We start from the raw sequence: 22,972 nt of genomic DNA on the forward strand, positions 1-22,972 counted from the left end.
CCAGCCGGCCCTGATTATTATTAGTAATAATAATAAATAAATAAAATTAATAATAATAACTAGTTTTAGGACTCATACGTTGTGGCGAGATCGTTAGATCGAATAAAAATAATCATAAAAACGTTGAATCACACATGTGTGTTTTATAGTGCTAACTCGCCCAGTTTTAACTAATAATAATAATAATAATATTGATAATATAAGAATAGTTATATTATAATTAAAAATAATAATAATGATAAGAAAATAATTATAGTATTGTTATTGATAACATAATAATAATCTAATATAGTAATAATTATAATAGAACTAGTATTTCGATCCCTGCGTTGCAGGGATTATGAAACCGTAAGTGAAGCTCGGATCTTGGTGATCGAGAGTTAATCGAATTTTCTTGGCTTTTATTATCCTAGCTTGGAAAGTGACAAAAGTAATCCAAAGTTTGGTTTCAAACCATCGTCATAGCACTAAATGAATTAAAATAAATCAAACGGTACAAAACGACAGCTTGATTCGAGTTATCTTAGATAACCTAAGAGTTTTCATAATACGAAAAGGGTACCATGTTCAAAGCATAAGTCAGACACATTAAAGCAATTAGATCAAAACTAACATAATAATAGTCATAAACTTTACTAAAACATAAGACTTGCCATAGCCAATTGAACCCAAACACTTTTAACTATTCAGAGTTCTAAACCTTTGGAGATCAATTTATCTACAATTTTAATAAACAGAATATACGATCAACAATAAGATATTTGTGGCAACCTCAATGAGTCCAACTTAATACCAAACAAAAAAGCCCTGATACCTGAACTGCAATCCCGAAAAACTCAAACCTGAAAACCTCAAATGCAACGCATTCCTCTAAACTAACAACAACGTACTAAACCGGAAAAAAACGACCCAAACATATCAAAACCTCGATGAAATTATTGAATTACTTGAGGCTCAAAGCTCCGTTATGTTGCAACATAAGTTGCCATCCAGATAACGGAGCGTCATCACAGCCTAGACAGGAAATTCAGGCGATAAACGAATCCGTCACCGCGGTGCCTAGGGTTCCAAATTGAAACCTGACCACAATCAATACATCATAATATACAATTAGATGAAGCAAGTGAATATTATATCAGTGAAGAGAAATTTTTCAAAAAGGAGAAAAGCAACCAGTAGAAGCAAATGCAAAAGGTGGGAGATACGTGGAACCCAGTGAATGTAATAGTCATAGAACCATCGGTATAGCATCATGTACAACAAAACAAAGCAAAAAAAGGCAATGAACAGTAACATTGAGAGTATGAACCGACATTACAAATTAATATATATAATAATAATAATAACCACAATATATTTAAAATAATAAACAAAAAAAAAAAGCAAACCAACCTTTTAGCTACGAAATGAAAAATATTAAAATGGACAGAGTTACATTTCTTATGAAATGAACCATTCCATTACACTATGTCAACCAAACATGATTTATTTTATTCGTTTGGAATGATCCATTGCATTCCCTCTTCTATTCATTCGTACCAAACACCATCTTATATTCAAAATGGATGAAGAAAGCGATACATTTTTTGTTCAAAATGTCCTAGCTGAAACTGACATAAATGTAGAGACAGTTTATGGTTTGCCAAAGCAATCATATATGGTTAGAGAAAGACATGTGAATGACGACCATAGCATGTTTTTCTCAACCGTCCAATGAGAAAGCTTTTAGTGGCGAACAACTTTATTTAGTCGTAATTGACTTATGGTCTAGAAAATGTTTTACTAGCATTCACGTTATCTTCTCCGTACCTATATATCTCAGATTTTATACATTTTACAGTTACATAAGATTCTGTATCCTCGTCTCAAATATGTATAACTTTGGTGGTGTTGTTTGTTCAGAGGTAAAATCTCTACAGTTTACGGATCACATATACAAACATCTGTAAAAGAAAAGGTGGACCAAACCTCTACAGTCTGTAGAAAGAAGACTGTTTGTTTTTTAACGTCTGTAGTTTGCTAAAATAAACTGGTAATAATGTACAAACTTCGATAGTGGGTGGTGGTGGTGGTGCTGGATGGTGATAGTGGTAGTGGTGGGTGGTGATGGCCGGTGTTGGACGGTGGTGGTGGATGGTGGCAGTGGTAGAAGGCGGTGGTGGTTAGTGGGTGGTGTTGGTAAAAGGCAGTGGCGGGTGGTGGACGATGGTGGTAGACGATGGTGGTGACGGACGTGGGTGGTGGTGGACGGTTTTGAACTTCGTGTTCTATATCATTCAATTTCTTAACCATAATCAGAGCTTAAGCTACAAACTCTCAAAAGTCAAAATCAAAATCAAAATAGAACGCCGTTGAATATAAGAGCATCCACACCCATAAACCAATTCAAACCTCCATATCATCGCCACATCATATTCTAAACTTTTCACCAAAAAACCCCACTTTTCCTCCACCCATAAACCAATCTAAACCCAATTAAAATATAATAAATATGTGTATATATGTGTGTATATATATATGATGTGTGTGTAGTGGTTGTGGTGGGGCCACTACAAACCCACATCTCAAACGTTTGAGCATGCAAACCAAACCTAACACAAACGATTTATCTCCACCCATAAACCAATCCAAACCACATGACATGTCACCAAAAACCAATGGGTGGAGATGCTCTAAGGAATCTTCAAATAGATCAAAAATTGATGATTTAATCAAATCGAATTGATGTGTATGAGGCCGTAGAATCATCAATCGATTATGAAATTGCAGAATAATACTCAATTGAGTTTTGATTGGGGTTCAGAATATTACGTTCAGGTGAGTTGTGATTAGGGTTGGGCTAAGTGAATAATACGATTGCAAACAGAGATAATATGTGCAGGTTTTTAAAACAGAGTATGAAAAATGCACAGAACGAATTTCTTACCAAAACGAATTACACTTGAGCTAGGACTTGAATTCGTGAAAGAGGAGGAGATTTGTGAGTTGAGATGCAAGTTATGAACGATATATAGCCTTGTATTTATAGGAGCTGGCATTAACTTCATGTTTATCACCAATTTGATGATAATTCGTTTGGAAATCAAAATGAATGAGAAAAACACTTAAAAAATGATGGTTATCTCATAATGAAAGATAAAATTCGTAGATATTAGATAGGATTTGATGGGGAATGTTTTGGATTCATTCTAGTTTGAATTACACTTGATTTGGATTGAGTTTGAGTGGTTAAACGAGTCAAAACATGCTTAAACGAGCTGAAACGAACCAGAAAAGAAGTTGTTGCAACATGGGTCTAGTCGCGTCGCACAGCCAACTCAGCACCCTCATCGTGTGACGCGACGAGGTGGTTTTCCACCACTGTCTCCGTATTAACAATAACAACCCCTATATTTTCTAAAATCGTCGTTAATTGCTATAACTTGATATTTAAAACACATAAGCGAGTTGTAATGATACTAACACATGGTAAATCGATAAAATACACTTTCATTAATAAATCAAAACCCGAATTATAACCCGGTTCGGTACAACAAAATGTAAAAATAACAAATATTACATAGATTCAGCCTATAGATAAAGATAACTGATATTGAATTGTCAAGATTCATTCTCGAGACACACACTAAGCTTTACCTAGGTGAGCCAGCTCCAACATGAATGAGCATACGGCTCGCCTAGCTGTCAGTATGTTAAACATTTATTAGAGGTATCTACTAAGCTTGATCTAGGTGAGCCAGCTCCAACACGATCCAATTTTCTCCATCTTGATCATAAATAACAAAATCAATAACATCATGCTCTTTCCTTTAAAAGGCCTTAGAGCATGTTACCTCTATGCCATAATTGGTGGTGATAAAGTAGGTCCTTCACCCTAGAAGAATTTGAGCCAACGCCTAGAGTTCTATCATTCTATTAACCTATATATGAATAACTATTAATAACACGTCTCATCTCCTATGCATGTGTAGGGGTGAGCAAGAAATGGTTCGGAACTGCTAGAACCGAGGAACCGGAATCAAACCGGTGCCTCATAACCGTTGACGTGTGTTACCTTACGGGTCTCGGTTTCCGGTATTTGCATTAAATGGTTCCTGGTCGGTTTTGGGTAAAACCGCGGTTCTAGACGTGGAACCGAATAACCGGAATATTAAAACCATTTTAATTAAATTTATCAATCCCCATTTTTTGCAGGGTAACTTATTAGTCGGTATTCATTCAATCATTTTTTAGTTCAAATCTTCTTTCTAGACATTCAATACCTAGCAGCCAAGATTAATTTTGATTTAGGTTTTTAAGGTAATATGATGCAAAATGGAATGATCTTCCTTTAATTTATCGCCACTAATGATTTATTTAATTTCAACAATTATATTTTACTAAAAAAATATGATGTTCATGTTGTAATCTAAATTAATTTTTATCATGAAAGGAAACATACAATTATATAAACTTGTTTTGAAAATTGCAAAGTTGCACAACACATTTGATAAATGAAAGTGCGAACCGGCTCTGGCATGAAACCAAAAACCAACTTTACCGGTTCTGGAACCGAACCGGTTTTTTATAATAGGTTTCGGTTTCAATTCCGATTCTGTATTTCAGTCATTTTCAGTTTCAGTTCGATTCTGAACCGTTTTATAGTCCTATTCAATTATTCATGTGGGTGTTAAAGAGTGGGACTCATTAACATTACTTGTTCCAATGAAACATACGTTAATACCGGTAAACCAGAATCCCTTTTAGGCAAGAGAGCATATGAACCCATACTCTAGGGACCGTTAATGTATTTGTATGATTGAATATAAGAAAGGGCTTTTGTTTGAAACCCTCCTCCGTAAATTGTAAGATGAAGGCAGTGATCCAGCGAGTTGCATCCGCCAGCGTCGAGGTCCCAACAACGCAAACACATTACACTCCATCAGTCATATATGTTAATTTGTTTCTTATTCTTATATATCTGAATGAATAAGGTGGTTTCAGGTGGAAGGTCGTACGGTGTCGGCAATTGGGCCGGGACTGCTTGTTCTCGTCGGAATTCACGACCTCGACACCGATTCCGATGCTGATTATATGTATCTATCTCTATCATTTTGTTTTTTAACCTTCTAATTTGTAATTAAATAAATAAATTTTGAATTTTATTATTTGCAGATGCCGTAAGGTGCTGAATATGCGATTGTTCCATAACCAAAAATCCGGCAAAACATGGGATCAAAATGTAATGTATTTTTTATTTTACACATTCCTACTCTGCTAGCAATTAATAGGGATTAAGCGATTGGAATTTTTGTTTAAAATTATATCAATTGGAGTTCAATTGATTAGTTCATTGGGGACCACATTGACCAATTTGAACTCACTCCAGCGGCGTTTGAACCGGCTCGTCGAAACTCAAACATATATATATTTAGCACTTAGTTTTTGGGGTTTACATTTTAGGGATACTGCAACGCCGCTGGAACGAGTTCAATCGGAGCTCCTTTGGTCAATGTTGCTCCCGTTCTTCACCTTTTTGTGGTTTCCTAATGAACTACCTCTATATTAATTTTTTAAAAATTATATATATACATTCACAAAGTACATAGTTCAAACATAACAATTAAAATAACAAATCAATGAGAAAAACCAATAACTGGCGTTCACGAGTTAAAACCAAGGTCGGAGTTGCTTTAAAAAAAAGATCCGATTTGGACCAATCTGGGATGATTTGGTCGGGCTTTGACCGACTGCCAGTTAATGGGTCCGATCAGCTGAAATGGCTCACTTTAGGACGCTTACTGATTAATTGCCGCCTAGAACCCAGTTTTACAACACCGTATGTGGTTGTATATTTCTTACAATTTAGTATAGTTATCATTTTGAAATTCATTTGACTCTAATATTTCTTTCGATAAACTAACGGATCCATTAGGTTCAGTCTAATGTGTGTGTGTGTGTTGTGGCAGGTAATGCAAATGAATTATGAGGTTCTATTAGGTAAAGAAAAGGCTTTTTATTTTCATGCAACTGCGTGTATTATGAACTGTGTTTTCATGTTGGTGGTACTACAGTTAGTCAATTTACATTGTATGGGATACTAAAGGGTAACAAGCCTGATTTCCATCTTGCAATGGCACCTGATCGCGCGAAATCCATGTATGCTTCTGTAGTGGAAAGATTCAAAACAAGTTACAGATCAAATGCAGTAAGAGGTATGCTGGTTTTGCGTTTTTTAGACATATGATTTATTTGTCAAACATTAAAACTTATCTAAAATCGACTCGGGTCAAATTATGTGGTTAATTGAAAGTTTCTCAAGGTGCTCTTCAAATAATTTCTAACTTTTTTAATTGATTTAATCTAACAAAGTGGATAGTGTTTTATTTTATAGGTTTTTAAATTGATTTATTCTATCAAATATGATATATTTATAGTATAGAACATAAAGGTTAATACCTGGCATGCTTCTTCTGCTTCACATAATTTGACATCTCATACCTAAATACATTTTGTGTGAATTTTTAGGCACATAAATAAAACAGCAGATGTAATTAACAGAAACAGAGTAATTGTATGAAAAATTAGCTTAAAAGAAGGCCACTGAAATTTTTTGCTTAAACAGTAACAGGCTGAACTAGAGATGATGAACTGGTCTTATATTTTAGTGTTTAAAAGTTAAATTGAAGTATTATCTATAAATAATTTTTAGCATTTTTTTGATAACGAAAGCTTCGCATATGTTATGCCACACCCTCTTTTAAACCAAGGGGTCGCTCGCTTATATTGTTTGTCCTGTTTTTAAAGTCTACAAATACTTAAGAATGAAATACGAGTACAAAAACTATGCTTTAAAATGCTGATAAAAAGATTCAAGATTTGTTCACATTTGGTTAATCTGTTTTTCAGTTTTCTTATAAACTCGTTAAAATTGCCACATCTGAATGCAAGATAATTTGAAATTGAGTAACAGGGCTTTTGACACTAACTTTTCAACCTGAGTAATTAATAATTAATATTTAGTCAAAGATTCAGTATGCTTGAAACCTCTTTTTCTTTGTTTTTTTTATCAAAGTCCTATCAAGGTTATTGGATATTGATCTTTTTATGTTCTGTCTTTGTTGTATTCAGATGGAGTATTTGGGGCAATGATGAAGGTGAGTTTGTGTTTTCAGATGCAGTATTTAAATACTAAAGTTTATATATACACATTTAATCAATGAAACCATATAAAGCATGTCTTATCAGTCAATTGGTCAGTATATCGAAAAATCTCAAAAAAAGGGTATAATAGTCATTTTACATTCAATATTGACTGAATTACACCTTTTTTATTGTGACCAAAACATTTACTCTCCTTTAGAGCGTCACTCAAACATGTATTTTTGTGATCGTTGGTAGGTCAATTTGGTCAACGATGGTCCAGTTACAATGCAGCTTGAGTCACCGCAGTCGTCAAGGTAAATTTTTTCCTGACAACAAGCATAATTTTTAGTTTTGTTTTTGTTATCAATTTATTAGTACCATAAAAGTGAAACACTATCGTAGAAAACATGGTGGTGTAGCAGGCCCGGGAAACTTTATAGATTTAAGTGAGGGTTAATACTTGATGCCGTAAAAACGGCTATACTTGTTTAAAATGAAAAGCCACAGAAAGTTAATACTCAATACTTTCTTATTTTTCACAGAAAGTTCCCAAAACGAAAAGCCACTAACTAGCTTTTGATAATTAAAGTCCCTAAACTTGTTTAAAATGCGCTTGCTTATAATTTTTTTTCAACATAATGACTTGTTAACTCTTAAATTAGTTAAATTTGATTTAAGTCGCTTCCAACATTTCTGTAAAAAAAGGGTTAACAATTCATTATTAAACAAAAAGTCAAAAGTACAATAATGCTAGACAAGTTTAAGGATTTTAATACATAAAATTAGTTAGTGAGTTTTTAATTTACTTTTTTCATGTTGAAGGACTTTAATATACCAAAATTAGGTTAAGTTGCTTTTTCATGAAAAACAAGAAAGTTATTGGTTTTGTATGCTCTTAAGCGAAATACAGTGACTGGATGACTAATCTGTCTATGAATGGGTTATATCAAATGCAGCAATACAAAGAATGCAATAGAAGTAGGAAGGACTGAGAATTCATAGTAATCCGAACAGGTGATTCAGTTGAGGCTTCTTTACCCCTACATTTGTTTCGATTAAAAAATCCATCTGATGTTTGATTTGTATTACCATAATTTATATTAGTATGTATTTCATTTACTATACGGTGTTGAGTGGTTATGGCATTGTTTAGTATCGGTGGCAGTTGTGCTGTCGTGGAAGTGTTGAACGACACTCGTGTCACAGAGTAAACGATTGTGGTACAAAGTCACCTGGTGATCACAATTTATTTTGCCATTGTTGTCATGTGTATGAACTATGATGTTTGGTACGCTATACCGTGCATTATTGAGTTTTCAGGTGTTTAATTGGTTCCTTAAAAGTACAAAAGAGTTTAAATGCTAAATACATCTTAAAGATATCAAATCAATCATGTTCAAGTAGTTCCATTTGCGAAGCATCGCTGTGAATCAATTAAATTAAATTTTGGAAATTGTAGCTTGGATTTTGTTTTTGTTTTTCTTTCTTTTCTTTTTTTTTTGCTTGAAGTTAGCTAGTATGACAAAATCAACCGAACAAGAAAATATTTATCTTTGAACAACTAATATTTTGTTCGTAGATCCTCCTAGCCAGCCTATTGCGAGATTTGAACCTTCGGCCTCCAAAGGGAGGAGCGCCTATTATACCGACAAATCGGACCTAATGCAGTTTGGTGGACAAGAAAACTTAAACAGGGTACTTGTCAATTGGTTTATCACTAGAAAACCGATAAACCTCAGTCCAAACCTGTTTCTTTGAGCTCGCGCTCATGCTAACAGGTTTCCTTTAGCTCCTTTAACACTTGGGTATCTGTTAATATGCAAGAAGCAATAATTCTAGATTGAATTAAAGTAACTGTTTTGCATACTTGTATACTTTAAAGAAACATAATTATTCTCAAATTGAGTTTAATCAAACAATAAACAACAATTAAACTACATGCATGTCTTCTAAAAAAATTCAAAATCACAACACAAAAGGTTAATAAAAGAATTACTTCAAGAATAATTAAGGGGATATATGACTTATAGATGCATACTGCACACTCTTCGTATTTCACCATGCTTCTTTCCTCTTTTCACACCAACATTTCCCAATCTCTCCATTGCCAACGAAAAATCTTGAAAAAACTTCTTCTTGTCGTTGGCCAATGCTTGGACCAAAGGCTTCGTTCTAGGGTCCAAAAATAATGCTTTATCGGTTGCCAACAATCCCAGTTTCGCTTGTATATTTTGATAATATGCATTATCAAACGCAAAAGGAGTTGTGGCATCAAAAGGTGCCACAACTCCAATGCCTCCACCATATTGAGGGCATGACATTTGAAGGGATTTAAGGAGCCTTGGATCCATGTCTGGATCTGGCTTCTTTGTCCCTTGAAAGTTGTAAAGTCGGTTCACAAAGTGTTTACAATGCACAAAGCCGATAGAATGGGCTCCTGATAGGACTACCAGATCGTTAAGTGTCAGACCTTTCGACGTAAAAAGCTTAAGGAGGTTGTCGATGGTGGAATTTTCATGAGGGATGTTTGGGTACACCAAACTTGCCATTGGTTTTTGCTTTCCATCCCACCTTCCTTTCTTGACTTGATAATATGGACCTCCAGCCTGTTTTTAAGATATTATACATAGAAGTTCCTTAGTTAGCCTTTGAGCTATGACAACCAAAACAAAGGCAAACAACATATATCTAATGTTAGCCTACATTAAATATAGCACTTGGCTAAAATCCCTGATGTTACTCAAGTTATACAAACTTAAAAAGGAGAGTACTTATAGAATCATATATAGAGCTGGTTTGAAAAATACCAAGCTAGACGTTAGTTTATAGTTCTGCATTTAGTTCAAACCACATGGGCGGCCCTTGGGGGTGGCAAGGTGGTCGACGGCCACAGGCCCAACACCCGCTAGGCCCAAATTTTTTTTTTTTGAAAAAAATTATATGTATTCTTATTAAAAACAATATATATATTTAATGTTTAAACACAATTACATAACCACAAGTTTGGTCTAGTGACATAGGTATTACTCACAATCAAGAGATTGTGGGTTTTAGCCTCACTTGAGACATGCTTAATTTTTTTTTTATACAAAAGTTTTTTACATAATTCAAATTATAACCAAGTAAGCCCATATAAAAATTAAACTGCTTAAACTCAACAAAATACTTCTTTTACTTAAGGCCTAAAAATATTTTCGTCTTCGGCCCAAAAGTTTTTTTGCTTTCTCGGAGCCGGCCCTGCAGTGAAATCACCGCCGCATTACATAGTTTTCTCTTTATTTAATCTAAATCAATATAAGTGAGGCCTACTCTCAACTGTTTGTTTCTGTTCTTGCTCACAAATTAATCGTGTCAAGGTGGTACCACTCTAATAGAGAAAGTGATTTATAACTTCTGTTTTTAAATTCAAACGGGGTTATGTTGGCACCATTTGATAGATGCTCTTATACATGAGAGAGAGAGAGAGAGAGAGAGAGAGAGAGAGAGAGAGAGAGACACTTTTGTTAAGCAAATGCATACGGTATCTTCATAAGAAAAGTTAATTTTGATAAAGGGCATGTAAAACACATTTGGGGACAAATAGATTATGATAATCATTAAAGGCACATAATTTATCCCTTAACAACCAATAATTGGCACGGGAAGATTCTTTTAAGACTTGGCATCATCTTCCTGAATCACAAGATGTTACCAACTTCCTAACCTACAAAGCTAATCTAACAGGCAAAAAACCGGTCAACACATCCATTATAAAATAACTTGATCAAATATTTATTTAACAAAATAATTTGCATGCTTTCATAAAATCAACCAACAATCACATATGTTAATAAAGCATATATGTTATATTGTTATATAAATTTATCAAGTTTTAACAAATTAATAGATGAAAATGAGAATATCTATTAAACAAACAAATAATAAATACAACAGTTTTAGCATATAATGTATCGAAACCTTGTTAAATTGGTGTTGATATTCTAACTAATTAACCATAAGTTTATATTCTGAGTTATATGATTTTGTTCCTAAAGGTGTTAGGGTGGCATGGAGGTTTATGGAAGAATAAAAAATGAAATGAATCAATAAAGGAATGTCGTAAAGGGTTTATGGAGATTTATGAAGATTTAAATGGAGCTTTTAGTGAATCTTTTAGTATTTTAGTGTAAGGGTTTGGATCAAATACAAATAAAATTAACGTGCTAAATGTGACAATTAAGTAGAGTAATTATATATACAAGCAGGGTAATTATGTAATTACATCATAGAGTAATAACATATTACTCTATGATGTAATTACATAATTACCCTGCTTGTATATATAATTATTTAACTTGATTCTCACATTTAGCACGTTAATTTCATTTGTATGTTAACTTTCCCCCTAGTGTAATTGGATTAACTGACCGATCGATGCAATCATAATTATGCTTCATTAAAAGTTCATTAGAAAAATTAATTTATCATTATGTCACACATAATCATAAGTTTTATTTTGGAGGCATATTAATACAATTTAAAATTTGAATTACAACTACCTAAGGCTCCTTCTGAAGAGATATACGACGCTCCTTCCAATTAATTGACAATCTAGTTCATCTTTCTCACAAATTCCATACTAAATTTTTGTCTCAATTTAGAGTTTTATCCGATTCAAGTGTTTTAGAGAACCACCAAAATGATTTTTAATTTGAAAGTTATTACACGACTCTCTACATAATTCAGGTTGTCATATCAAAAATCCCCAACAGAATCACGGACGAACTTTTATTTTTCCTTTTTCAATATAAATAAAATAAATAAAAATACATGAACTTGTTCATTTATTTTTCTAGTTTTGAGAAAACTGGGTTTATTTATCTATACTATATATAATACATAAGTCATGAGTAAATTAAGACACCTCTTTTTTAAGTAATTTACAATTTATAATGCATAATGCACACATTATATAGCATGTAAGATAAGGACAAACTTATCCATTAAAAAATATGCCTATAAATAGTTACAACATTACCCCCTCAACTGAAATAGTTATAACTTTGGACCTTCATCTTTACCAATGTATTTATTTTAAATTTAATTGTTAACCAACTTCCCACCAACGATTTTCCAGCGGCCGTAACTTTTTCATATGTTAATATTCTTTTAAGAAAATTACAGCATAAAAATGAGCATTTTATTGTCTTTAATTTGGGTATGGTTGTGACATTCGTCAATTTCGGGTCTTGTTTGTATTCGTTTTTGTATTTGTTTATTATGTAAACTGACTCGATTTGTAAACCGAAGCTTATGTTATAATCAAAATGATGGATTTATGTTACAATATTGTTTCACACTTGTTGGGTCTTGAAAACATCCTATTTTTATTTTTATTTATTTATTTATTTATTTATTTTTTTGTTGTTTTGTGTTTTTGTCTTGATCCATTTTGCATGAAAACTCTTGTGTCTCACACCCATATTTGACCACCAACATTACCCTATATATACACCACATTTCCTCTTCATTTTCCATTGCTACAACTCCAAAAAAAAAAAAAACTCCCTCAAATATCAAAGATTCAAGGTTATCTTCTTAAGTGTTCTTGAAGGATTTTGGTCTTTCATCTTAATTAGTTTATGTAGCCTTATTAATACTTGTTTATGGTTGTGCAACATATATATAATATACACCCCTTGTTTACCTTTGGTAGTTACTTCTCCGATTCCGGTCGGTGAGGTTTCGGACCCCATAAGGCAAGGCTTCATGGAGGACTTCGTGTCCTTGATATATATACATCTATATAACTTGTTCATACATATTAATCTTGCTTATTTTAGTTTGTTGGTCATGTTTACAAGTTCCATGGTTATGGGTTTTTAAGAGTCTATGCTTCGGTTTAACCGTAAATAGCTCTAAACCGTAAACCGAACTTTGTTACTAGTTTTGTTTGTTTAAACATACTTAGTGTTAGATCTAAGTTTCTAAAATCATTTTTACAAATTCTATGGTTATGGGTTTGTAGAATCTTACCTCGGTCTTAACCCGAAACACGATCCGAACCGAAAACCGAACTTTTGTTTAAAGACTTTATTGTTAACTTTTGGCATTTTTTTTATTTGTACATTATTATACAAGTTATTTAGTGTTTGGACATGTGGAAACCATCTATGAACTTGTTGTAAGATGGAAACCGAACCAAACCGATTCTTGCTCGCTTAAGACACACAAGTGTGTTTTTTTTAGCCATCAAGACTTGTATATTTCTTTAAAAATAGTTACAAATTGATTTTTAAATATTTTCTTAAGTACTTGGAAATGTTGGATCCAACTTGATCTCATAACAAATTTTGGACCGACAAAACCGAACACTCGCTTAACGTGCGTTGTTAGTTCTAAAACAATGGAACTATATATTTGGTTAAGTCTTATTAAATTTTATTGAGTTATCTCATAACATTCGATATTTTGGAAAGTTGACTTTGGGTTTGACCAATTATCAAGACCCGAACCGACAACCCGAACACTCGATAAAAAAAAACCCGTTTTAGTATCTTTATTCCAAAGGGATTTGCATTCTTGCATTTTACCCACCTTATTACTTAACATAGGTTGAGTAAATATTAAGGTTAGATACTTTAACCCGGTTTCGAGCAAACTTACATTTTTAAAGGGTTATTATTATAAATTCTTAAATAGTCACATTTTAAACCTTGAACTTTAATTATTTACATTTTTCAACATTTATTTTGTTTAAAGACCTTCAAGACAACCTTTCTAAATTCAAGACTTCTTTTCTTTTTAGGCATTGTGCGTTAAACTCGTCGTTCCGACAAATCTCCAAATTATCATCTTTCAAGTTTACTACTTGAAGGTGAGTACTTCATACCCCATTTTCCATCTTTTATTTTGGGGGTGACATTTCATACTTATTTAACAAAATACTTTATATTTGAATCTTAAACCACAAACGTAGTTGTATACTTTACCTAAATAATTGCTCGATTTGGTGTTCTATGCTTATATGCCTACGTGTTTATCGCTTTTGGTTGGTGGAACTATAAAATCCTAGACTATTTGGCATCCCCTTATAGCAAGGTGTCGTTAACGTAATGCAATTAACGATAACTATAAAATCCTAGACTATTTGGCATCCCCTTATAGCTAGGTGTCGCTAATGTGTTTAGCGATATCTATTTATCCAAATTACCACTTTTATTTATCGTTTCGTATGCAAGTTTTGTGGTTATCTTTATTATATACTAATATGATTAAACTTATGAATTGCTCACCGACCTTTGTGTTGACAAACTTTATTTTATGAAATGTTGCAGGTTTGCATCTTGGTTGATTTATGATTATGATGAAAACGACATCAAAGACCTTAGGATATTAGTAAAAATGAACAATATCAATTTGCCATATTTTGTGATATTTTGTCTATGGTTATTTTATGGATAATTGTTATGTGGCATTTTCGATGTTGTGAAATGAAATGAGTTTATTAAATACTGTCACTTTAATTAGTGTCATGTGCTTATGGACACTCGTTACACCTCGGCATGTTCCGCCGCTTTTTGTCGGGGTGTGACAATGGTATTGCTATAGTTTATTTCAATTAAAATTAGGATGTTACGTATGGGTGTTCACAATTTGGTTTTAACAGCTTCTAAGTTAAGCAATAAGTCAAGCCGTCGGTTCATATTTTTTCATTGCAAACCGAAACTGAATCGTTGAAAGTTCAAACTAAATCGTTACTAATGGTTTGGTTTCACACATTGAGCTTCAATAATAAGTTTACCGACCGGCCAGGTTTTATATGGCCAATTTTCAGTATAAAGCATAAACCAAACCCGTTTGCTATGGTTTGAACATTCTGAAACCAACTGACGAAAAGTGATGATCGGTTTAAACGTTTTTAAGGTTTCAAACGAACCTTGAACATCCGTAATTTTTACATGATTACTAGAATTTTTGTTTCCCGCCGCATCGCACGACCATCTGTTTATACTATATATAATGTAGTACACATGGACAAATTAGGACACTAGGTTTTTAAGTAATTTATAATATTCAAAGCTTTATGTACACCCTATAAAGCATGTAGCATAGGGGCAAAGTTGTCCACTACAAAATATGTTTTACGTAAATTCAATTTGTTAGAAAATACTTACAAAATTGGCCCTTAAACTTTACTAACCTTTTGTAAATTTAAGAAATTGTTACAACTTTTACCCATCATCTTTACTCATGTATTTGGCAGGTTTATATATTTTCTTATTTTTCTTCTATATCTCTAAATATATTACGTTTAAGGAAAAAATAGAGCTTACCGATGCATCGTACTTATTTTTGTCGACATTTCCATAATAAAATTTATTCTATAATGAGGTACAATTTATAATATACAAGTCACTAAAGCATTATTGTATAATTCAAATATGTAACTATAAATCAATAAAATGTTTACACACATAAATATGCATTAAAGTATAACCCATGTTATGCTTTAGTTAATAAATTCTGAAATTATAAATTTAGTCCTCCATTTATACAACTCATATTACAAAAACAAAGCAATAAAATCAACTCAAATTAATGTTGTATGAATTTATAACGGCTTCACAAAAAGTATGAAGGCCAAACTTAAACCGTGGGCATAACCATTAGCAACGAGTTTTCGTCGAAAACTAAAAACGACCGGCCAGAAGTTAATCGAAAAAATTAACCGTGAAATCAAGCCATTGACCAGCTTGAACGGTTTTACGGTTTTAAATCAAACAACGAACACCCATAAACTTGTTACATGATTACCAAGGTATGTGTTTTCCGCTGCATCGCGCGAGCACCCGCCTAGCAATGTTTAAAAACATTTCTTTTTTTTTTTGGGTCAAACGATCTAATAACCGATACCAATGGTCTAATTCTTTCCATCTTCCTCGTTTTCACACACCCGAAATCCCTATCTGGAACCTTTACCCAGACCATCAACGGGCAAATGGTACCGATCAACCCGATCTCCAACCCAAGATCACCCCGAACACTATAAATACTAAAATTGGTTGCTTTCCAAAAAATATAGCGAAATACTATAAAACAAAACAAGACAACTTTGGATGGATGGATCATGTGCTTTTGACCACATGTGCAGGGAATATTAATAGGTTGTTTTGTATCAATGTATGTTATTTGATTGTAACTTGACAAAACGAACTAATCCCATTATTAAACTCCTTAACATTGTTATTATTATTATTATTATTAGTTTTTGGTTTTATAAAACAATTCGTTTCTATCGAGTTGTTAAAAAGTACAAGTTTTATTTATATAATAATATACGTGTAAGCTATCGGTTAAAAACAAAAAGAAAGAAAACTTGTAACTTTTTAGTTTCTAAAGCTAATCTTGTACAAAATTTATTAGATAATGTTAAGTTGTTAACATCATATTATAACAATTTAAATAATTAAAAATTTAGTTAGCAAACAAATGAGTCATTAATCACCAAAATTCACAAAACAAGACCAAGTGAGCAACTAATGCAAAAAGTTAATAATTTAAAACTTACCAAATGAATATAATCTCTGGCTGCAATTGCAAGTATATCTGCACAAGATACAACACCCGGGCATTTCTTCTCCACCAGTGCTTTCGCCTTCTCGATGACGTCATATGCGTCCGCCGGAATTTCCTTGTTATCCTCCGACTCCTTCTCCGGCAACTCCTTAATTCCCAGCTTGCTTGATATTAGAATCGACCCATCACACCCCTACATCACATAATTAGGGCTAAAACTTTTTGGGCTGAAGGCCAAAATGTCTGGCATTTAGTAAAAAGTTTTTTTTTATTGAGTTTAAACAGTTAAAATTTTAAATTGGCTTATTGCTTATAATTTAGGTTACATAAATATATATATTTTTAATAAAAATAGGTTTAAATGAATTAAGTAATTAAGTTTAAATATTAGAAATACATATTTTATTAATATATAATTTTTTTTTAAAGTTAGTCGGGCCCCGCCCCCCTCAAAGCTAGCAATGCACATTATTATAGCAATACACTAACATGCATGCCCACTAGCCAAATGCAAATGGATTACCTGGACAAAGCAGTCGTGGAAGAAGAGGCGAATGGTGGCCGGAGCGGTGGCTGGAGATACTTTGAAGTTTTGGGAGGTGACGAAGCTGACAATCTGTTCGAGTTGCGGGCATGTTTTGGCGTAGTAATCGACAGTGAGGAAGCGGTGGTGTACGAGGGAGGTGTTAATAGATGATAATGATAATGATAAAGAGGCCGTTGTTATTATTGTGGTGGAGAACAAGAGTATGAGTAAGAGTATTGAGGATGATGGAGACATGGTGAATGGTGCATGTGTCTCGTAATCAATTGTCACTTGAAGGGGACATTGGAGTATATATATCATATTTTCTTTTTGTTAATTAACAAATGTTACTTTTATTTTCTATTACACTTGTAAAGGTAATACTATTTTTTTGGCTTAATATAAAGAAATGGTACTTGTAGTTTCGACATGTATCTAATATCTTAACTTTTAATAGCATACTTATTTGAGTAAAGTTTAAGTAAGAGCATATAGCTAGTATACTTGTTTTTCCAACAAATTATGTTTACCTACAAGTTTAGAGAATATATTGTTTTAAAAATGGTTTTTGAACCTTACTGAGTTGGATTCAGAAATGGTATAACCAGTTGTAAAGGGAGGTCTAACTAGGTTAACATGTCATTACATAAAGATATAATTTTAACTCAAGAAATAATCGAAAAGTACATGATTCCATGGTATAGGAAAGGCCGCATGGTTAAAACTAAACGATTCGATAGTATAGGAAAGACCACTATGTTTAAAACTTTTAACCGGATGTAAATGTTGACGCTAAAAGTCTTTAGTCTAAATAATAAAATTTACCTTAGGTTTAACCCGATACGACGGTATAAACTGGCACTACCAGTAATACAACAATTGTAATTACAAATTGTTCGCCCAATTTACCGGACTAAAACGTACCAGCCACTTGCACGTTATCCTATTTAATCGGTATTACTAGCCTGTATAAAACGGTTTTTAAAACATTGGATATATGAAATTTTGATGTCTAACACCTCTAATGTTGTGGGTTCAAGTGTGGTTTAAAAGAGAGGTTTATGAATGTGATACGTTAATAAAAAATAAAGACAGGAGACAAAAGAGAAAGAAAAAATGTGTTATTAAATTGCTCAAAATAGTTAAAAACAAAAATAATATAATATTTATGGCACTATTCTTTAATATGAAACAGAATTCCTAACCCGTAAAGTCACTGACTTCATTAAATTCTTCGTATCAGTCTCTCAATTAATGCAATTTTTCAAATTTAAATTGTCTAAAAGAAATGAAATTTTTTATACATAACTAATGGTAAACACATGCTCTATTTAATTAGCAACCTTTAACCACGTTTAAAGGTTTAACGTAAAGTTTTAACAATACTTTTTAGTAAATCCATGGCCCACCCATGTTCTCAAGTCCTCTTTTCTTTCGGCAAAGCTGTTCACTAGTACTCACCAAAATAAGGGTGCAAGTGTTAGGCAACTCGTCGCGAAGCGTTAAGATTTAAAAAGACAAACGTTAAACCGACATGGCAGGTTGTGGCGACACTTTTCCAAGTTTTCTGCACTATGGGTTCGGTCAAATAAATAAAACACCATATCACTATCATAACAAAAGTAAATCGTCAACATTAAATAAAATAGAAAAATCATATTAAATAAAAAAGCTTGCATATTATAATTGTTCCCTGTGCATTTTTATGTATTGAAACGACATCGATGTCTCTCTAAAATTCAAGTTTTTTGTTTTTTCACGGACAAACGATGAAATGTTGAGAACTTCTACTCCAAGTCGATCTCAATCCCTTTTATTCAACCTACCAAAGCTTCGTGGGCCTTCTATTTTGTTACTTTCCCGGGTAGCACACCATATTTTTGTTTGGCCCAACAAATCACATCTTTAGTTTATTTATTGATTAAATAAAGCCCTACTTTATTTTATTTGAAGCGCATCTAGAGGTGCACAAAATACCCGGTTCCGGATCCGACCTGGAGCTGGTTCCTACTCGTATCCTACCCGTGGATAGGACATGGTATAGGATTTCTCCTCAAAGTCATACCCGGAACCGACCCGGACCCGGTGGAACCAGAACCGGAAATACCAGGTCAAAATCCGACCCTACCCTACCCGATACCCGGAAAAACCCGGTCAAATACCGACTTTCCCGGAACCAGTTCCTACCCAGACATGGTTTTGACTTTAGTTGACCATACCCGAAATCAGTTCCTATCCGGCTCTGGTTCCTGAAAATACCCAGTGTGTGCATCTGTAAGTCTGTAAGTATCCAACGCCAACACAACTTTCATAATATTATCATTTTTTGATCCGTTTCCCTTTCTTCTTTACTTCAACAAATTTTCATTCAACTGGCCAATTTTTATATTCAAACTTGTTTAACTTGTTTTGTTCATAATCGGTCAATGACTTTTCCTTGTTAGAACTCTTTCATATCATTCCAACATCCATTGTCGTCTCTCAACCGAGCCACACCTAAAAAAACAATAAAACAATCCCAAGTAGACTCCACTCCACAAAACAAGTGTTTCACCAAATTATAGGATATATGCATGATAAATGTACTGTATACGGTAAAAATTGAGTGTTTTAAAGTGTTATAAAACATGCCTAAAATGAAACTAAAATTGTGTGAGGAGTATAAAAATGTGAATCATTCATTGAGTGTCAGGTTAGAAATCAAGTTTGGACCTCCCAATAAGTTCCTGGTGCAAAGTTTCCCTTTCATTTTTCGGCACGAGATCTTCTTATTATATATAACTCGGCTCTTTGCAACCCCAAGAAAAAGGTTCTTCATTGAACTATTACGGTGGCTTATTAGATTATTTAAAAGATGAGAAACGAGGTTATCTATGACAATAAGACGATGGTGGTTTCTAAAATGATGGAGAACATCAAGTTTGTCATTTCTTTGTATAAAAAGTAGGCTGTCTTTAAGTTGAATATATTGGTATAATTTTCCTTTTAAATTTGTATGTTGCTATGGTTGTTGGCTCAAGCTATGCGCTAGTTTTGACGTGTAATGAAAGTTGCTAAGAAAGTTAATTTATAATGAAGTGACTATTAATGTCTTTACTCGGTGTTTATCACTTTACAAAAATTTTTATTGCACGTGCGCACATATATATGACATATTTATAAATTAATAATATAAGACTGAAATTAGATTAATAGTGAAATACTGAACACTAACAATTATCAAAGATGATATGTTTCTTAGTTTGTGTGCCATCTCAAAATATATTTGGTACTCTAGCCAAAACATTGCAAGTTTGAGATGAATGGTGTGTCCTGAAATGATTTTGCCATTTTTCTAAGCACCTGTTTTTGAAATTTTCCTGTTCCTGTTTTGGGTAACTCTTTAACAAACACCACCTTCTTCGGAACCATAAACTTTGGCATATTTTTCTCACAATATTCCAAGATTTCTGCTTCAGTGGTGTCGCTGGAGTCTCTTAACACAATGAAAGCACAAGGGCTCTCTCCCCACCGTGGATGAGGCATTGCCACCACCGCGGCTTCGAGTATAGCCTGGTGTTTGAATAGAACAGACTCTAGCTCCACACTACTAATGTTTTCACCACCTGATATAATCACATCTTTCGACCGGTCTTTGATTTCGATGTATCCATCCGGATGGATAACTCCTACATCGCCCGTGAAGAACCATCCGTTCTGAAAGGCGTTTGCGGTCTCCTTGTCGTCTTTCAAGTAACCTTTCATGATGCTACTTCCACGGAGCACAATCTCCCCCATCGCCTTACCGTCATGCGGAACACCCTCCATTGTTTTCTTGTCCTTCACATCAACATCCGCAAGTGACAGTACACTCACACCTTGACGAGCCTTCAATCTGGCTTGTTGGTCTCTAGCTAACTCATTCCATTTGGTTTGCCACTCGCATATGAGGGCGGGCCCCGAAGCCTCAGTGAGGCCATACGCATGCGTTATGTCGAATCCAATGTCTTCCATCCTCTCCAAGAGGGCCGCAGGTGGTGGTGCACCGCCTGTGAGGATGTTTACCTTAGAGGCTAGTTCACGACGTTCGTGAGGTTTAGCCTCTAAGAGGATGTTGAACACAACAGGTGCGCAACACATGTGAGTCACCTTGTGGTTTGAAATACTTGTGTACATTTCATACGCGTTGGTGTTGCGAATGCACACGTTCGTGCCACCTCTAGCGGCCACGCCCCATGCAAACGTCCAGCCGTTGCAATGGAACATTGGTAGTGACCACAGGTACACCGCTTCGGTTGGCATTTCCCAGCCTTGGATCAAGCTTATTGTGCTTAGAAAAGCCCCACGGTGGCTATACACCACGCCTTTTGGGTCAGAGGTGGTTCCAGATGTGTAATTCAGTGCAATAGCATCCCACTCGTCTTCTACTTCTTCGCCTTTGTACTCAGGATTACCTTCACGAACCATTTGCTCGTACTCTAACTTGCCAAAACGGACTCCAGTGGGCTTGCTAATGTCATCAATCACAACAACTTGCGGCTTATCGGCTATCAACAGCCTAAGTCCCTCGGATGCTAAGGGAACGTACTCGTAATCCACGAACAAGACCTTAGCTTCTGAATGGCGGAGTATGGTCGCTATGTGCTTGGCGTCTTGCCTTGTATTCAGTGCGTTAAGTACCGCGCCTGCCATAGGAACTGCGAAGTGCATCTCATATAGCGCAGGTACGTTTGGTGCCAGTACCGATACCTACCAGATTCATGTAATACGTTAAAAGGTAATTACAAACTAAATGCCCGTTGCATATATATAGTAACAAACTTACAACATCGTTCTTGGCAACATTAAGAGAGCGAAGCGAGTCGGCCAGACGGCAGCATCGCTCATATGTTTGGCTCCAGTTGAATTGGACCTTGTCATATATGATCGAAGTGCGGTTTGGGTAAACCTTTGAGGCTCTCTTGATAAAAGTGAGAGGTGTGAGAGGTGCATAGTTAGCTAAACACTTTGCAAGTCTATTCATGAATGCTTCAATAATTGGAACACAAGAGTTGGGTTGTAGAATGTGTTCGTGATTTGAGTCTACAAATTAATATGGTGTAAATTTGATGAAGAAGGGTGCTTTTAAATAGACAAATGCATGGACTATTTCTATAGACAAACTATATTTTAACAATCTCATAGTTATACAATTGGTCAATGAGAGCCCATCCGGGTTTTCGTTCCACCGTGTGTTACGTCAGAGAGTTCTGCTCTTGTGGTGGCACAACGACTGTTAAGTGGCAGTCAGCGGTATGATTTCTCAGCGGAACTCTGAAGCCAGCGTGGGCCCGGTTCAGACAACATAGTCTGGACAGAGTAGGACATCGCGACTCTCCAAATTTGGAGAATGCGATAGCCTACATACAAGAAATTCGTCGTTCTAAAAAAAGAATATATTTTTGCCGAAAGTCTCACCTTTTAAACATTTTAGTCTCAGTGTACCTCTAATATAAAAAACTTTGCGTTAATTTTTATCTGAATTTCAAACTAATGTTTTAGGTTTTTATCGGAAGGAGAATACGAGTCGATTGATTTAAAACTTACCTAATAGTTCCCCAATTAACAAAATCAAGCCGTTTGTACCACTTTTTCTAGGTAAGTTTTATATCAATCGACTAGTATCTTCCTTACAATCAAAGCCCTATAACATCAGTTTGAAATTCGGATCGATAATAATTAATGCCGTTAAATTTGTTTTTTTTTTCTAATGAAGGTCCAATAAGACAAATATATTTAAATGTT

The 22,972-nt window shown here is 34.3% G+C and overlaps 3 protein-coding genes across 4 annotated transcripts; 1 reads left to right on the top strand and 2 right to left on the bottom strand.

Annotated features, from left to right (window-relative positions):
* The first annotated feature begins 4,849 nt into the window (after positions 1-4,849).
* Positions 4,850-8,308, top strand: LOC143575834 (uncharacterized). 2 transcript variants are annotated; one of them, XM_077060101.1, is made up of 9 exons: positions 4,850-4,891; positions 4,984-5,075; positions 5,155-5,221; positions 5,949-5,979; positions 6,054-6,194; positions 7,111-7,136; positions 7,381-7,439; positions 8,082-8,147; positions 8,260-8,305. In XM_077060101.1, the coding sequence occupies exons 1-8, from the start codon at positions 4,850-4,852 to the stop codon at positions 8,125-8,127; spliced, it is 504 nt and encodes a 167-aa protein (XP_076916216.1). In that variant the 3' UTR covers positions 8,128-8,147; positions 8,260-8,305. The 2 variants fall into 2 exon arrangements, with proteins under 2 accessions (XP_076916216.1, XP_076916215.1); XM_077060100.1 differs by having other exon boundaries at positions 8,082-8,308.
* An 841-nt stretch (positions 8,309-9,149) lies between these two features.
* Positions 9,150-17,511, bottom strand: LOC143575836 (peroxidase 19-like). The gene is made up of 3 exons (XM_077060104.1): positions 17,207-17,511; positions 16,676-16,876; positions 9,150-9,731 (listed from the first exon to the last, which is right to left on the bottom strand). The coding sequence occupies exons 1-3, from the start codon at positions 17,462-17,464 to the stop codon at positions 9,150-9,152; spliced, it is 1,041 nt and encodes a 346-aa protein (XP_076916219.1). The 5' UTR covers positions 17,465-17,511.
* A 2,971-nt stretch (positions 17,512-20,482) lies between these two features.
* LOC143575835 (trans-cinnamate:CoA ligase, peroxisomal-like) lies at positions 20,483-22,333 on the bottom strand. Its single transcript, XM_077060103.1, has 2 exons — positions 22,014-22,333; positions 20,483-21,937 (listed from the first exon to the last, which is right to left on the bottom strand). Exons 1-2 carry the CDS (start codon positions 22,209-22,211, stop codon positions 20,483-20,485), a joined length of 1,653 nt encoding a protein of 550 aa, XP_076916218.1. The 5' UTR covers positions 22,212-22,333.
* Between the last annotated feature and the right edge of the window lie 639 nt (positions 22,334-22,972).

The sequence above is a fragment of the Bidens hawaiensis genome, unplaced genomic scaffold, assembly GCF_021521415.1.
Source record: "Bidens hawaiensis isolate Kalapana, Puna unplaced genomic scaffold, B.hawaiensis_p1.1 tig00027760_1, whole genome shotgun sequence".
NCBI lineage: Eukaryota > Viridiplantae > Streptophyta > Magnoliopsida > Asterales > Asteraceae > Bidens > Bidens hawaiensis.